General features: G+C 38.7%; 1 protein-coding gene across 1 annotated transcript; it reads left to right on the forward strand.

Annotated features, from left to right (window-relative positions):
• The first annotated feature begins 1,224 nt into the window (after window positions 1–1,224).
• ttc1 (tetratricopeptide repeat domain 1) lies at window positions 1,225–15,970 on the forward strand. Its single transcript, XM_046867450.1, has 8 exons — window positions 1,225–1,295; window positions 5,608–6,095; window positions 7,081–7,141; window positions 7,835–7,947; window positions 8,231–8,267; window positions 8,873–9,021; window positions 11,017–11,071; window positions 15,471–15,970. The coding sequence occupies exons 2-8, from the start codon at window positions 5,625–5,627 to the stop codon at window positions 15,605–15,607; spliced, it is 1,023 nt and encodes a 340-aa protein (XP_046723406.1). The 5' UTR covers window positions 1,225–1,295; window positions 5,608–5,624; the 3' UTR covers window positions 15,608–15,970.
• Window positions 15,971–18,213: the final 2,243 nt, after the last annotated feature.

The raw sequence follows: 18,213 nt of genomic DNA on the forward strand, positions 1-18,213 counted from the left end.
ACCCTCCCCATTTACCCGGGCTTGGGACCGGCACTAAGAGTGCACTGGCTTGTGCCCCCCTAATGGCTGGGTTCAAAACAGGTAGAAGTAATGGCTACTTTTTAATTAAGTACATATCAGAGCCCAGGATGTGTCAGATCAGATCAAAGGATGTGTGTACTAAGGGTAGTGAGGACATCATGAAACACTCTAGCCATCCTGCACAGTCATTTTTCTCACAGTCGTTTTTTGCTCTCAGGTTAAATACACGCACCTGAAGATTCAGGGAAAGCTTTTACCCTAATGCCATAAGACTTTTTACTTGTCTCTTATATAACACACACTCACAAAAATACATTTAACTGTCAGAACTTCCTACATGGTTGCGTTTAAAAACAATTCTCTAGCACTTTTCACAATGGGCATTGTCTCAAAGCAGCTTTACAAAATGTACAGTGAACAAAATTCACTTATATTTAAATGTTGGTGTATTTATCAGTGATGAGCAAGCCTGGGGTGACTCTGGCAAAGAAAAACTTCATTTAGATGGTATAAGGAACAAACTCTGAGAGGAACCAGACTCAATTTATTTAGGTGACACCAAGAGTGTGATTATAAATCATTAAAACCCTGGATAGTGAAAAATACAGTGAGCAGTGTGTATATGAGTAATCAATGATGCTACAGTTATATTTTTTTTATATTTATGTGCATGTATTTGAATAGCTTAAATACATGTAGAAGCGTTGCTCTAATATATATTTATTGTATATATCATTATTGTATGATTATTGTATGTAAAGTTTTTAGTCTGGGTTTGGTTGCAGGATAGGTGTCCAAATACTTGCACATATTATAGTAAAGCTTTGAATCCTTGAATCCTTAAAGAGGACCAGAATGACAAATTGTGATTTTTTTTTATAAGATGGGAAGAAACAAACCTCTTGGGCCCAAAAATATGAGTTAAACTCCCCCACCGCCACCCCAGCCTGCACACGGCAGATTCTGTTCACGTGGTAAGTACCTTTGCTTTTTCATTGCTCCAACATCCCAGGGTCATTCCTGTGTTTGCTGTGATGTACAGAGAAAAGTATTTTGTTTCAATCTACCCACATGTAGGTATAAAGAAAATGAAGGGTTAGAAATGGACTTTAACCTTCTTTCCTTTTCCAATGCGATATTTTCCAATTATATAAATAATACTATACTCGGACTACATTTCCCATCATCCTCTTGGCAATGACGCATCAGGATACCGGAAGAAGCTTCGTGTTGTTTCTAGAAGGGAGCTAAGAGCGGCGAGGAGTTTGTGTCAGGTATGTTATTAACACTTTGTGTGTAAACACTCTAACGTTTTGTAAAATATTATTGATACTCCTGTGTACACTTTTAAGAATCGTCTTTTATTAGTAAAAACCTTGCAGTTGACGCTAGCGGAAACACAATGCTAAGCTAACAAGGTGGCAGTGAGTCTGGGACATATGACTGTCAGCTTCATTTTATTGTGTTTTAAGTCATTTACTTCACCTTGAGTTTATGATTATTATTATAAATATAAGGGCGTAAATATAATGCATGTAAGCTATAGTTACTTGTTCCCAGTAGGTCCTTACATGGTCCACACACTCCTCGTTTCTTGATTGTGCGAAATAATGCATTTCTGGTGGTTATTTATAATAGAGTTTAAGTAAGCAGTTATGTCCCGTTTAAATAATATTTATAATTATATGTATTTTATGCCTATTGACATTTCAGTCTATAATTATTAGCAATAATGCCAAACATTGGGCCAATGTGGCCCATTTGTGCCAAACAGCCTCCAGTCATCTGTCATGGAACTGTCTGAGATTTTTGGAGGTGTTTGTGGAAAACTACACACACACACACACACACACACACACACACACACTGGTGTAAAAGGGTTTTCCTGATTTCTATTTTTTTGCATGTTTGTCACACTTTAATGTTTCAGATCATCAAACTAATTTAAATATTGGTAAAAACTACATGGCCCTGTGTGGAAAAAGTGTCTGCCCCCTAAGCCTAATAACTGTTTGGGCCACCCTTTAAGCATTTGCGATAACTTGCAAGTAGTCTGTTACAGCGCTGTGGAGGAATTTTGGTAATTGAGTCACATTGGAGGGTTTTCGAGCATGAACCGCCTTTTTAGGGTCATGCCACAGCATCTCAATAGGATTCAGGTCAGGACTTTGACTAGGCCACTACAAAGTCTTCATTTTGTTTTTCTTCAGCCATTCAGAGGTGGACTTGCTGGTGTGTTTTGGATCATTGTCCTTCTGCAGAACCCAAGTTCGCTTCAGCTTGAGGTCACGAACAGATGTACAGATGAACAGATATTCTCCTTTAGGATTTTTTGGTAAACAGCAGAATTTATGGTACATTTATAACAGAAAGTCTTCCAGGTCCTGAAGAAGCAAAACAGCCCCAGAACATCACACCACCACCACCATATGCCAGACATAATGGGAAACACACCTTTCAAAAAGTTAAACTTTTGTCTCGTCAGTTCACAGAGTATTTTCCCAAAAAGTCTTGGGGATCATCAAGATGTTTTCTGGCAGAACTGAGACAAGCCTTTATGTTCTTTTTGCTCAGCAGCAGTTTTCGTATTGGAACGTTGCCATGCAGACCATTTTTGCCCAGTCACTTTCTTATGAGTCATGAACACTGACCTTAACTGAGGCAAGTGAGGCCTGCAGTTTGGATGTTGTTGTGGGGTCTTTTGTAGGGCTGGGACGATTTACTAATCTGGCGATTCAATACTATCCCGATACTTTTGTGCCGATTCAATACATATTGTGATTCTGTAGCTATTGCGATTCATTGTTTAAATTGTGATTTTTGTTTGCTTAATAAAGATTAAACAATGGCAAATACTTGATCATACCCTTAAAAAGACTGTATATGAGTTATATTAACAAAAATAATGCATCACATCTTTCTGAATTTTTATTTCAGGAGCATACACATACATAGTGCATAAAGAACCTTGAAGCATAAAACTTTTCAAGTACCAAAAACTTGAATATAATATTTAAATGTGCAACAAATAACTAAAAACAATACTCTCTAAAATAAAGTGATATGAGAAAAAAACCTTGAGAGGAACCAGACTCAAAAGGGGAACCCATCCTCATTTGGGTGACATCAAAAGTTTGATCATAAATCTTTCAAAAATACAGAACACTGGAGAGAGAACTAACATGAGCACTGAAGTATAAGATTATAAGTAAATGTTCTTTCAACAGTCTTTGGTATAAAAGTAGGAGCTACTGAGCTCAACATTTGTGATCATCACAGATCCAGCATCAGCTTCTCCATGCCAGAGCCTTTAAACACTCCAGGAGGTCCAATGTCAAACTCCACACATGCAGTGGGATCCAATTGGCATTGGTATGTCTCTAGATGGTTTAGGATGTTTGCAAGTTTGGCATCTACTTCTTTAAAGTCCATAATCGTCATGAGGTGGGACGTGACTGGAGCTGGCCAAACCTCAGGAAGCCTCGGGATGGGGAGAGAAAGAGAAGCAGTGGAGAGGAATTAGCGTAGCTGCTGTTCATGATATTAACAGCACAAATTGATAATGTGCATGTGATCAGATGTTCTGGAGCACAAGGTTATGATGTGATGTTTGTTATGTGTAGGCTTTGCTAAAAAGATATGTTTTTAATCTACACTTAAACTGGGAGAGTGTGTCTGAACCCCGAACACTGTCAGGAAGGCTATTCCAGAGTTTAGGAGCTAAATGTGAAAATGCTCTACCACCTTTAGTGGACTTTGCTATTCTAGGAACTACTAGAAGCACAGAGTTTTGAGATCTCAGGGAGTGTGACGGATTGTAGCGTGTTAAAAGACTGGAGAGATACATGGGGGCCAAACCATTTAGTGCTTTATAAGTGAGTAGCAGTAGTTTGTAGTCTATTCGAATGTGTGTTATGTGGATGGATGGATGGGTATTTATGTATGTATGTATGTATGTATGTATGTATTCACACATTGCTGGGTTACTAATATATATAAAATGTATATCCTGGACCTTTAGATCAGCCCTCCAAAACCTTTATTGCCACACAGACCAGTTTCACAGAGTGGTCATGCACATCACTAAACACAATAATGTACATACTAGTATACATATTATATGATTTAATTATTAAATACATTATTACATGTAGAATGAAAATGTATCAACATATTCATTATATATAAAGACTGTGACTTAAACAAGTATTGCAAATTGGCAAAGGCAGAAGTGCTCATCTCTCAAAATATGCGTCATTTAAATGAATATAAAATTCACAAAAAGTTTTTGTTTTTTTTCTGTGTGGCCTGTTACCAAATAATTCACGGACCGGTGGTTTGGGAGCCCTGATTTAAATTATATAACATTAAGAATCTCATCAATAAATTAATGCAGAAGCCATTCAAACACCTTCTTCCCAAATGAGAACTTCACCTTATCTTATAAGTGACTTTCTGTAGTAAACGTAATGACCTGGCTTTTTCAAAATGTCCATCGTCAAACCAAGACAAACCTGAGAATTCTGGAGTTGGAAAAACATTGTAGTCATAAATACAAATCCTCCGAGACAATGAAAAGCAAAAGTACGGTATCACTTTGTTACTCTTTTACCATTAAGAAAAATTAGAAGTTTGAAGGTATACAATTATGTGCAATATCATTGCATGCTGGAGCATTAACATTACCAGACCTTACTGACCTCCAGAAACTCATTTGGCAATCACCCTTATCCAGTAACTGGGTGAGGTCCTTGCTCAAGGTCTCAGCAGTGGCAATTTGGTGGATTTGGGATTAGAACTCATGACCTTTCCATCAGAAGGCCAGCATCTTAACCCCTGAGAGTGCAGTGGCTGTGTGCTTTGGCGTTGTGGATAAAGATCTCAGGCTTGTGTGCATCAGCTTAGCCATGGAAAACCATTTCATGAAGCTCCTGATGCACAGTTCTGAGCTGATGTTGCTTTAAGAACCAGTCTGGACCTATAGTGAGCGATGCAATGGAAAAGAGGAGATATGTTATGAGCTGTTTGCTTCAGAACTCGGCAGCCTCGCTCTGTGAGTTTGCGTGGTCTGCTGGTTCGTGACTGAGCCACTGTTGCTCCTAGATACGTCTATATCACAAGAAAACACTTGCATTTGGGTGCACACACACACTCACACACACACTCAAAATAGTTGCACTTCAGTTACTTACTGCACAATTTGGCCTAATTTCTGTCTGTCTCATGCAAAAATTGATTATGCAAAAACATGCAGTTATTTGGTTTTAGGCTTCAAACCTGCGGATTTTTAAAAGAGCCTCTTTGGCACTCGGGGACCATGTGAGGCTTGAAATCCTGTGCTAAAATTGTATCTGAAACTTAATTTCAAATGCACTGAAATTTCATTGTTTGTAAGCGAGCACTATCAAATTTTAAACCGAGACACTTTAATGGTTAAAGGTGTCCTCATAGAAATGTACCCTCAGTTCAGGATATCAGAATATTTTTTTCATATCCTTAATAATGTGACTAATAAAGTGATTTTGATACTGCTAATATTTTCACTATCGTTGCTGACTGACTGTATTCTTTCCCAAATCTGTCCAGGAAGAATCGATCCAGTGATGGAGGGTGAATCTGAGACATTGGCTGCAATGGCCGATTCTTTAAAGATCTCCGACACAGGAGGACATCCAGATGGCCAGAGCACAAATAAGCAGGAAGAGGACTGTTTTTATGACTGCGAGGAGACCTTTCATGCAGAGAGAACGTCACTGGCTATAAATCAAACAGAGATGACACACAGTGAAGGGACAGTGTATGAATTACAGAGAGAATCCATCAGAAATCCTGACACCGGTGACGAACCTGCACAGGATTCCGGTTCGTTTGAAGGCAACGCTGCTACAAGGGGACACGATTCCCCGCAGAAAGATGCAGTGCTGGGGGAAGGAGCGTACGAAAGGACCGGAGAGGAAGATGAAAGGAGGACAGACTCAGATTCAGAATTCAAGGAAGAGCCAACAAATCCCATCGAGTACGACGACGATTATTTACTAGAAGCAGAGAAAAACCTGACTGAGGAAGAGAAAGAGGTGAGCATCATATCCTTTACATTGAATGTGTTTAATATTGACATGTATACACTATTCAGTGGTCTAATAAACAGAATGCCACGATATCTTTAACTGGCTCAAAGCTGCTGTCGAGTTTTAATAATCCCATCTGGTCATCTGGAATTTAGCCAGACGCAAGCTTATTCATTGCACATGGATTTATAGGAGTCAAAAAGAGAACAAGATTGGAGTATTGTCATGGGCAAAAAAAGTTTGTGTCCATATTTTAATTAAAACAAGTGGCAGCTTGAACATTAAATGTGATTTTATAAATAGCCTATTAAATGTAAGAACAACTTCCAGTGACCTTAAGGCACTTTTAATGACTGGACAAGAAATGTCTAGCTTGTAAAATATTCAAAATAATCTCATTGGCTTTGACCATGGCATGGTTATTGGTGACAGATGGGTTGAATTGAGTATTTAAGAATCTGCTGATCTCCTGGGATTTTCACACACACCAGTGTCTAGAGCTTGGTGCAAAAAGATGGGCAGAAAGTCCTGTGGACAGAAACACCTTGTTGATAAGGGTGCTCAGAGGACATTGGTCTGAACTTAAGGCTAAATAACCACTCATTACAAATGGGGTGAGCAGAAAAGCATCTCAAAATGTATAGAAACTGGGCAGGTTCGACGCAATCCAGACGATGACCAGTTTGGGTGAGTCTGTGCCAACTGTAACCTCAGTTTTCCGTACTTTATTGACATGAATGGATAACAATGTGGTCTGAGGTCTGCCATTTGTAGCCCATATACCTTGACATTTCGTGCATTTAGACATGCTTTTCTGTTTACCATAGTTCTGCTCACAGAATGCACTTTGAAAGTCTTTGACAAATTATTGCTGAAAAAAGGAATGTTGTTTGTTTGTTTTTTTTGTAATTGCTGTGCAGTAATTATTGTAAATGTCACCAGTGTGTTTTTTCTTTCTTGTTTTTTCTTTTTTTTCTTGTTTTTATTATAGAGGAGAAAACTGGAGAGTACGGCACTGAAAGAAAAGGGCAACGCTCAGTTCAAGAATCGGGGTGAGAATATTTCTGTTAAACATTTCTCACCACATGCAAGTCGTTTTTCTTTTATGTGCACACATACACACGACCAGGCATAATTGTATGGCCACCAATTACGCATAACATTATGACCACCTGCCCAATATTGTGTTTGTCACCCCTTTTGCTGCCAAAACAGTCCTGACCAGTCGAGCATTAACTTCTTCAGCAGTTTGCACGAGCTTGTCTGTTAGATCGGACCACACGGGCCAGCCTTCACTCCCCAGGTGCATCAGGGAGCCTTGACACCCCATGACCCTGTCGCTGGTTCACCACTGTTTCTTCCTTGGACTACTTTTGATAGATACTGACCACTGCTGACAGGGAATATACCACAAGAGCTGCAGTTTTGGAGATGTTTTGACCCAGTCGTTTAGACATCACAATTTAACCCTTGTCAAACTAGCTCAAATCCTTACGCTTGCCCATTTTTCCTGTTTCTAACACATCAACTTTGAGGACAAATTGTTCACTCGCTGCCTGATTTCCCACCCACTAACAGGGGCCATGCTGAAGAGATAATCAGTGTTATTCACTTCACCTGTGAATAAAATAATGTCATAATGTTATCCCTGATCAGTGTACAGTCCTGTAGTAAAGATGCATTGAACAAAACTATGGTTAAATATATACAGCTAGTTTCTCATTGTGTTCTGGATTTCCTCACAGAGTATATAGAGGCTCAGAAATCATACACTGACGCACTGGCAGCCTGTCCGGTCTGTTACAGCAAGGAGAGGTCCATCCTGTTCTCTAACCGAGCAGCAGCACGCATGCACCTGGTACACTTCTACACATCCTACACCTCCTACTTGCTTTTCTGTTGCATATTAAACTTGTGAACGTGGGAACCTAATGGATGCCAATGAAATCTGGTTTACTCAGTCAGTGTTGCTTTCTATAGTATAACTTTTAGCCTGGAAGAATATTATAAATGGCCTTTTGATAGTGCTAAAGTGAATTAAGAGTTACATTTGTGAAATCAAATATATACACACTTTAATTCAAATAAAATATTAAATATAAAAATGTATCTTTATTATTCATTTGTGGTTTCTTTATTAGGAAGAGAAAACAGATGCCATCAGTGACTGCTCTAAAGGTAAATCATTCCCTTTGCCAATATATTTGGTGTATATATAATATTCTGACCATAAGATTCATATGTATAAAGCGCTCATTGTGCAACAGTTTTATAAAAGTTTTTTCTCTAAAGAGTTAATTAAATTGCAGCTTTCAAGCTCCTGCAACTCGTGGCCAAAAATGTGTATAAAATAAATCAGACTTCTGAACTCTGGTGGCTGAACAAAAAAAGAAAATTGAAAGACCTATTATACAGCTTATTGCAGCAACGTGCTGATGACTGATGGTCATCATGCGCGTTTTGGTTTTTATTTCACTAAGTAGTGCATTCGAATATAATTTTGTAAAGTTAGTTGGAAAATTAATTTGTTAGTAACGGCTTTTACCAAATGAATACAAAATGTATCTAATACGGAGGTTTGGTTTGACTTGTTCGGAGAAAGCTTCTAGCTAGAGGTAATCTCAAATGTTCCACATATTGCTGAGTTAGCATTGTCGAAAGGGAAGCAGAGAAAAACCTGTCGTGTTGTAGAGCCTTGAAACTGCTGGCACGAATTGCAATTACACAGCACATCTGAAACTCTGAAGTGGTCTCAACCCTTGTTTTATGTATCTCTTATCCAGCTATTGAGCTGAATCCAGATTATGTACGTGCCATTCTGCGAAGAGCAGAGCTGTATGAGCAGACCGAGAAGCTTGATGAAGCTCTGGAGGACTACAAGACCGTGCTGGAGAAAGACCCAGGCATCCCAGCAGCAAGAGAAGCCTGCTGTGTAAGATGATACCTTTTAGCTAATCTTTTTACAGCAGGCTTCGGTCTTAAAAAGCTGCAATGATTGATTATAATAAAGCAATACCTATCTCCCTGTCAGTTGTCCTGGTCAGTGTCCCTGTCGGTCTCCTTAGCTGTCTGTCTGTCTGTCTATCTCCTTAGCTGTCTTTCTATCTGTCTGTCTTTCTGTCCGTCCGTCCAGGTGTGGAATGAACTGCTTGTTCAGCTGTACTCACTAAATAATTCAAATTACTGGAATCTATTACTTTTATAGTTAATAATTAGTGACTGTATGGTGTAATGTGGCCTGCTATGAAGAACAGTTACTGTTTTCTTCAAAAAAAATATCTCCCAGAGTATAGTTTATGTTCTATAATACCACACTATTTTTCATGTATTAAACAGAGACACATTGTATATTTATCTGAGCACCACCTTGAGGACAAATACCTTAAGGGATGGGGAGTTTAGTGGAGCTGTACCCGAGGCTTCAAGGGAGCATGGTGCAGAGCGAGGTGTGATGAGTGGCTTCAGGTAGGCAGGCGCCTGGTCTGCTTTTAGATTTGTAGGCAAGCAATAGGGGTTTGAAACGGATGTAGGCAGCTACAGGAAACTGGACACAGAAAAGGACTGGTGTGGGAAGACTGAAAACAGGCCACTGCATTCTGCAGTCAGTTGCAAAAAAAATGCAAAAAAAGAAAAAGGTGCAAAAGAGTTAATTTACTGAAAAAAAAGGGATGGTGTAATATTTTGTTCCATAATCATTGCATACTCACTGCTTTTCATCTTATTTTTTTGTGTAAGAAACAAACAAAACTTGTGAAAACAATACATTTTCACATTCACCTAAAGGTGCATAATTTTTTATTATTATTAAATTTTTTTGTGTGTGTTTGTTTAACTCTCCTCTATTTTTTTTTTATTTATCTTTTTATTAAATCAAGATCACTTTAGGGGCTTTGTAGTGGGCCAGTTTGTGGCTAGAAGGTCAGGTGGTTGTCCAGAACTACCCCAAGGTTACATTGCCAGATGGCATGCTCCAAAAATTGTCTAGGGAGATCACAATATCTTGACATGAGGATGCATATGGGATTTGGTTTCAGCTGATGAGCTGCCATCCATGACGAGACGTCCATCGGACACGCTGAGCTCCGTGCAGACAGCATCAATCCCATACTCGATACGAGAACATATTGGATATTAAAATGAAAAGAATTGAAACCTGCTTGGAAACATCAAATCAATACACTTCCAAGCGGTATTTAAGTAATGGCAAAGGTCGTGGCATCGATCTGCACCTGTTGGGAAGTGTTGGGAATCTGTCGGAGCCTCATAATTACACTGAACATCAGAATAAGGAAATAAGGAGCATGTAAAAATGTTATTTATGCATCTTTATATTATTTTTATTTTAATGATTCTCATGGTATTTTCCTCCAACATGGTAAGCAGCTGAATTTTCATAATATGTAAATGAATATTTGATACTGTGTCTGACTGCTAAATATTTGTAAAAACGTAACACATTTCTTTTCCTCCTCTCTCTTCCTGAGCCCAAACAAACTTCTTTGAAGCTGAATTAATATTTCAAGTGACACGAAGCAGCACAATAACTTCATGTCCTGAAGAATATTTCCGTATTAATAATGCAACTTTTATTTTTCAATTCTCTAAGTAACTGCAGATTTTTAAAAACGTAACATACGGTTAACGGAGCTGCAATAAAGCTCGGAGCAGCACTCTCAGCATACAGCACTCCCAATCTTCTAAGACTCGTTGCTGACATCCAGACGAGCACTGAAGTGCTTGGAATGGGTTGGGCAGGCTGTGTAATATTGTATCTTTCATTGCACAAGTAACTTCTATTTTCCTTCATAAAAGAAAACGATATGACTGAAATTAGATGAGGAATAGAAAGTTATTATTATATAACATTTAATCCTGTGTTGTGTTTACTCTTTATGTAATTCGACCTTATTTTTATCCTGTCCTGCAGAGATTACCACGACAGATTGAGGAACGAAATGAGAAAATGAAAGAAGAGATGCTGGGTAAGATTATATAATCTTTTTATATATTAATATCTTCCCAATAGACACGGCTAGTGTACTTTCTGTGTTTTTGTCTGTCGTTCTAGAGGTGGTTTGTTGTTTGGGTTGTTATTTTCCTTCGGCTCTGTTCATCTAATCTAATCTGTGAGCTCATGACTAGGCTAAAGGCTAACAGAATGAGAGCAGAGGGACCAAATGTGCCTGCTGTTCCCAGAACAAAACACTTTGAGTAGACTGCAGTATAGAACATTTTTATTTAAAAGAAGAAGAAAAAAAAGAAAAGGAGTGGGGTTACTGAAGTAGGACACAGTTTCAGCTTGATTATCTTTAAAGAGCTTAGGAAGATGCTGAATGCATATACTGCAGGTCAAATATGATTTACATATAAGCAATGCTTTTACATGTGAACACATTAGTTTAGATGATTATGGTGTTTTCACACTTTGTGAGTCCTGGATTGGGTTGCAAAATTCCAGAATTTTCAAGACTGGAAACCTTCCATTTAGATTTGATTTAACTGATTAATTTTGATAGGAATTAATGGGAATAAACTGGGAGTTTACAAAATAGCAGGTAACCAAATATAATGGAATTTAAAAGCAGTATAATTCTGGTTAAAACAACCAGATTGAAATAAATCAGTTTCTACCTGCACATTCACAATCACATTCACACAGCACATTAACTGCAGGGCTACTGAGGCCACACCCCCTACATGCACTGTGCATGTAATTTTTTTAATCTCTTAGTTTGCATGCATGCAAGGTTCCCTGGTGGTCTAGTGGTTAGGATGCGGCGCTCTCACCGCTGCGGCCCGGGTTTGATCCCCGGTCAGGGAACCAACCCCAGCCATTAGGGTTGCACAAGCCAGTGCACTCTTAATGCCGGTCCCAAGCCCGGATAAATGGGGAGGGTTGCGTTAGGAAGGGCATCCAGCGTAAAAACATGCGGATGATCCGCTGTGGCGACCCCTAATGGGAGAAGCCGAAAGAAAGTTAAGTTTGCATGCATGCCAGTTTATGACCAAGCAAAATGTTGTTTGGATATGATACATTTGATATAAATTTGGCTTTCTGTCTCCGCTGTCAACATCAACACTAATTAGATCATTGTGGGTCTGTGAGGGGTTTTATGTAGAAAAGGGAAAATAGAGTTTACTTCTAAGAAAGCACATGTTAGTGTTCACTGTCCCTGGTTGAAAGCTTTTATATGATATAGAGTTGGTGTGAATTGTCAGGTGACCAAAATTTCAGGTTGATTTTGGAGCTTTTAGATTATCCAGGTTGTCTCATCATTCATTGCTTACCACAGTGAATTTTTCTCTTGTCCTCTTGTCATTTTTTTCCCCCTTTTCTTTTCTTTCTTCTCCCTGAATGTGTAACCTGAATGCCTTTTATCAGTGTACTTTTCTGTTAAGTCGTCCTTTTTACAACTTTTGAACAAAAATAAAAGGCTGACAGCAGCAATTTTTAACTGCGGCTGCTTTCCACCCACTTCGCTGCCGCTTCACATAACATAAAATGTAAAATAGGTGCTGGAGTTTAAAAAAAATAAAATAAAAATAAATGCACCTTTACAAAGCATTGAACTGAAAATAATAGTTCCGGCAGGTTTCAAAAATGTAAGCAAGTTCAGAGTATTTTTAATTTTCGTGCTTAATAAAAGTAGAGTGTGGATGGAAGAAAAACCAAAGTTCCTGTCAGCTGTGGTGAGCTTCACAGCCAGGTTCTGCTACTGTTAGAATAATTAAATTGCTGCCTGAAGCAACCGTGCTTTAAAAAGCTGTAATATGTGACATTTGCCTTTAAGCTTTTTGTACTGAACGCTGGTGCCAGACTACAATCTGCACCAGCTGAACATAAATCCGGGTATAAAGTCGGTCTTAAATCAGACATTGAGGGTAGTTTAAAACTAATGATGAGCATGATGGCATTGATGGTGGTCATGTGGCAGCAGTGGAATGCATAAAATCATGCAGATGCAGGCCAGGAACATTCATATCAACCATCAGAATGGGGGAAAATATGAACTCAATTATGTGACTTTGACAGTGACATGATTGTTGGTTCCAGATAGGCTAGTTTGAGTATTTGTATAAGTGCTGATCTGGGATTTTTCCACACAACTGTCTCATGAGTTTACTCAGAATGGTGCAATAAAGAAAAAAAATCCTCTTCTGTGGCCTTGTTGCAGAGGAAAGTCAATGTAGAAGGCCCAGACTGATTCGAGCTGACAGACAGGCTACAGTAACTCAGCTAACCACGCTTGAGAGAGCAGAAAAGCATCTCAGAATGCACAACCCATTGACCCTTGAGGCAGATGAGCTACAATGACTGAACAACTCGATTTCTGCGAAAGCACACAGATGGGTAGGGTCAGAATTTGGCCCCAACAGCATGGATATATATAGATATATATAGATATATCTATCTATCTATCGATATATATATATATATATATATATATATATATATATATATATATATATATATATATATATATATATATATATATATATATGAGAGAGAGAGAGAGAGATGGTTCAGGATGTTTGTGAGATATATAGATATCTCTTTCCAACCTGCCTTGTGTCAGCAGTCCAGGCTGGTGGGGGTGGTGTAATGGTGTGGGAATGTTTGCTAGTCCAATTTGGGCTCATTAATATGAGTATCAAGTACATCCCCTCATGGCCACAATTTATTCACCCTTATATCCATGTAGCTTAAAGCGTTTGTTTTAACCAATCAGATTGCGACTCGCTTACTCCGAGGCCCGATGGAAGACAACGAATCAGGTCGGCATTTTCACGCCTTTTGATTGGATGGTCAGAGAGCGCACTAGTCAGAGCTCACAAACCAAATCTGTAGCAAACTGCACAAGCTCAAATGTATTTGTGTGGATTTTATCGCTATTTAATCATTCCACAACGGATGACCAAGGAAAAGAAATGGATTTGCTTGCAGATACACTTACAAGGACATTTACAAGAAAGACTTTTTAAGAATAGCTGGCCATTGTGAGGAAAGGTCAGCCAAAACAGTTGTTAAGCTTTTTCTTGAACATTTTATACTTCTGTGTTTTCACGAAATACACAATTTGCCTTAATTACACAAATCCCAAGGAAAATGCAGTGGAAAAAACGGTCATTTTCTGAGGTTATTATTGATGCTTCTGCTAGAGATGATGTATGTCAGTGGTGCAGCTGTGGCTAAAGTGAAAGGAGACTTGTTGAATTGGGTTTATTGTTTTTTTTTGCTTTTGTAATGGCATTCATTCTGGCTGTATGAGAGACCTGTCTGTGATGCAGCGCTCTGTTATACTGCGTTTCTGAAGAATATTGATGGTTTCTATAGAAGTGGTGTCATAATGATGGTATTAAGAGGCAGATTGATCCAGGCAGGACACCACTGAAGGTGTAAAATGCACGGGCGCCACTGATTACAAAGCCGAAATTGGTTTCAAACTGCTCTCATGACCATAATGAGTTCCATGTTCCTCAGTGTCCCAGAATCCCAGTCTCTGATTCTGAAACCAAGAGAAGTAGAACAAGAGATTCATAGCATGAAATCTGAATAACCTACAGGAATGGTGTGATGCAATCATGTCAACTTTGTCCAGGAACTCAAAGAAACATTCCCTTTAAGTTCCTGGTCAACATCTTGTGGAACTCATGCCTGGAAGAATTGAGGCAATTTGATAGCTAGTTATTAATGAGGTTTTACAATAGTGTCCCTATTGGAGTGTCGTGCGATTGTACATCCTGGATGACGTTAGATTAATATGAAAGTCCTTCAAAGTGGAGTTTTTCTTTATAGCTGTGCCATTTTTGATTTTACATTCCTTTGGTACGATCAGCCACTGATAGTAAGATGATGATGGGTGAAACTGAAGAAGTGCAGAAGTGACACTATTTACAGGATTTAAAGAAACTATGCATTTTACTTTTTCACATTGGTCAGACCAGAAAATGCAGAAAATGCCGGTTCACTGAAGGGGAAAGGACATAGCATTTGCCTCTGGAAGCATTTACATTAAATACATTTTGTAACACTGATATCTTGATGAACTTTAGCCTGTAACTTCATGAGCCAAATTTGCGAGTTAAAAATAGAGGAGGCCGTTATTTAATATCACTCGTATAATTTTCTTAGGGTTGCTTAGAAAACACCTAACTACCATATGTTAGAGTTCATGGTAAAATAATTTTTTTCCCCCTCTATCTATCTGTCTGTCTGTGCCTTCCAGAATTTTCCTGTTATTGAGCAGACTGAGGCATGTGCCTGCTTAAATATTCCTTATTGATCAGACTGCAGTCACAGCTTCACAGATGCTCCATCCTTTTTTCTTCCTTTCTTTTTTTTTTTATTATTGACCCTTTTCCTTCATTCTTCTTCTCAAGGTAAACTCAAGGATTTGGGCAACATGATTTTGCGTCCTTTCGGCCTCTCGACTTCCAACTTCCAGGTCAATCAGGATGACAACACAGGATCCTACTCGGTTAATTTTGTTCAGAATCCCAACAACAACAACAGATAGCAGCATGAACACGCTTCATCCGCCCTGCAGCAGCTACCAGACGAATGCAGCAGCATGCCAACAGCGACATGCTCGTGAGCGTAATGTGGCGTAACACTATAATTCTGCTTAAATTATAAGTAAAAATGAGTCTGGATGATCACTGCTTGGTCACTGGTTGTCTTTATTGGGGTTGATATTACATTGCTAAAGCTCCCTCTGAACTGACTATAATGAAGAAACCAAACTCTATAAATCTCATAACTGTGAGGAAAAATTAGACTTGAGTAGGAAATTGCATGAAAATTAAACTTCTAAACACTGATTTAATTTATGCATTGCAATAGCAGGGCTCTCGAAATAAAAAATACATTTACAGGCAAATGTTTGTATCCCTTATTGTTTTCGACTGGTTTTGGGGGGGACAGAAATAATTAGAGGTTCTGATTAACTACATAGAACAAGGGTTTACTGCTAAAGAAGAGAAGGTTCTTCTGATTTCTCACCATCCTGATGGAAGTAGTCTCATCATGGATGACCCCCACCTCCAGGCACAAGGGCTCATGGAATGGTAAGATGAAGATGATTATTTAGATGATATGATGATCTCAGTGACAAAACTGTACACCTGTGGTAAGGGGTAGCTCATTGGTTAAGATGTTGGACATTTGATCAGAAGGTCGTGAGTTCAAATCCCACCATCACTAAACTACCACTGGTTTACTAGCACAAGGCGCTTCAACTTAAACTGTTAAGTTAAACTGCTCCGTTGCATGAGGCCACGTCTACACTTAATCCAGATACATTTCAAAATGGTCTAAAAACCGCAGTGTCCGTTTTTATCTGTTCAGTCTCTTTCCAAAAGTTGCTCATCCACACTGAAACGTCTGAAAAAACCTGTACTGCACATGAGCACAAAGTAAGACGCTTCGGCCTGCGTCATTTCCATCTATTTACTTTCCAGCTCTTTGCAACGTTGCAGCAAGGAGTAAAAATGCATTTTCACAGTCCACACTGTGACACAAAAATATAACTGTATTCTCTTTGGAGACCATTTTCAAAAAGCTACGTTTTCGTTGGCTGAAAATGCCGTCTCAGTGTGGACAGAAGGCCAGAACAGAGAGAAAAACACAAATATATTCATTTATGGTGTGAATGAAATAATTGTAAATCACTGATGAATTGAAAAGGCTCTGCTAAGTGCTATAAATGTCCTGACCTACAGGGGATTTGGATGTGACGTTCGGCTGCACTGTCATCTTCAAAACACCAAAAGAGCAAATATCTTTCAGAAGAATTGTGTTCATTGTGGAAAAAAAGAATCCGTAGAATCGATACCGGGATACACAAGTTGTTCCAATGTTTTCTGGTAGCCTGATCCCTCACATCGCTGGTTTGTTCAACCAACTGTATACAAATATTAGAAGGTAAATCAGAAACTATTCGGTGCATCTAAAGCGAGTTAGAAGACCGTTATAAAGGTTATAGTAACAAATGGTGGACAGACAGTTTATTATACGATATTTAGGGTATTCTAGGTATTTGGAGGAAGTGGTAGCTCAGTAGTTTAAGCTCTGGGTTACTGCTCAGAAGATTAGATGTTTAAACCCCAGTATCAACAAGCTGTCACTCTTGGGCCCCTGAACAAGGCCCTCAACTGTCTCTGCTCCAGGAGCACTGTATCATGTTTGACCCTGTGCTCTGATTGCTGCTTGATAACAAGAAATTTTCACTGTGCTGGTGTTCCTAATAAATTGGAAAAATTGGAAAATGTTCCTGAAAACATCTTACTATTTAATGATAATGAGAGAGAACCTTGTGAACTATTCTAAAAAAAATTCCATTTTGTTCTCTCGATATACAAGCATTTGATTCCGGCCCTGTGGACTCTTAGGTTGAATTTCAGGGTTAACATGCTTCTTGAAGGTACTTGAATTTCAGACAAATGGATGCAAGGGTATTTGGAAAATTCAATTGAATATTTGTTGTGGGATTTTTAATATTACATTGCTAGCATCGTTTTCCGTTACTGTACTTCGCCTTGATTTCGTACTGGGCAGGGGTTGGATATTTGAGCTGTGACACTTGCTGTCTCCAGTAAGAACATTCTTATAAATAAGAATCAACACTGTATTAATAAATCATTTTATATACAGTCAAGCAGAAGAGCCCGAAATATGAAACTAATGGATGCTTTGAGCATGTCTGTATATAATGTGTACTGAATTTATTCTTATATCGCTGCCTTTAATGCATTGGTCATGCGCGCGCTCTCTCTCTCTCTCTCTCTCTCTCGCTATCTATATATCTATCTATATATCTATATATTTATATATCTATATATCTATCTATCTATCTATCTATCTATCTATCTATATATATATATATATATGGTAGAATATCTGCTAGGAAACCACTGCTAAAGAAAGGCAACAAGCAGAAGAGACTTGTTTGCGCTAAAGAACACAAGGAATGGACATTAGACCAGTGGAAATCTGTGCTTTGGTCTGATGAATCCAAATGTGAGATCTTTGGTTCCAACCACCGTGTCTTTGTGCGACGCAGAAAAGGTGAACGGATGGACTCTACATGCCTGGTTCCCACCGTGAAGCATGGAGGAGGAGGTG

Source organism: Silurus meridionalis, chromosome 15, assembly GCF_014805685.1.
Source record: "Silurus meridionalis isolate SWU-2019-XX chromosome 15, ASM1480568v1, whole genome shotgun sequence".
In the NCBI taxonomy this organism is placed as follows: Eukaryota; Metazoa; Chordata; class Actinopteri; order Siluriformes; family Siluridae; genus Silurus; species Silurus meridionalis.

Bases quoted from the DNA above. Each gene is read 5' to 3' on its own strand.
- ttc1 (XM_046867450.1), top strand. From the start codon at position 5,625: ATGGAGGGTGAATCTGAGACATTGGCTGCAATGGCCGATTCTTTAAAG. The intron at 6,096-7,080 runs GTGAGCATCATA...TTTTTATTATAG, and splicing joins TGACTGAGGAAGAGAAAGAG to AGGAGAAAACTGGAGAGTAC. The intron at 11,072-15,470 runs GTAAGATTATAT...CTTCTTCTCAAG, and splicing joins AATGAAAGAAGAGATGCTGG to GTAAACTCAAGGATTTGGGC.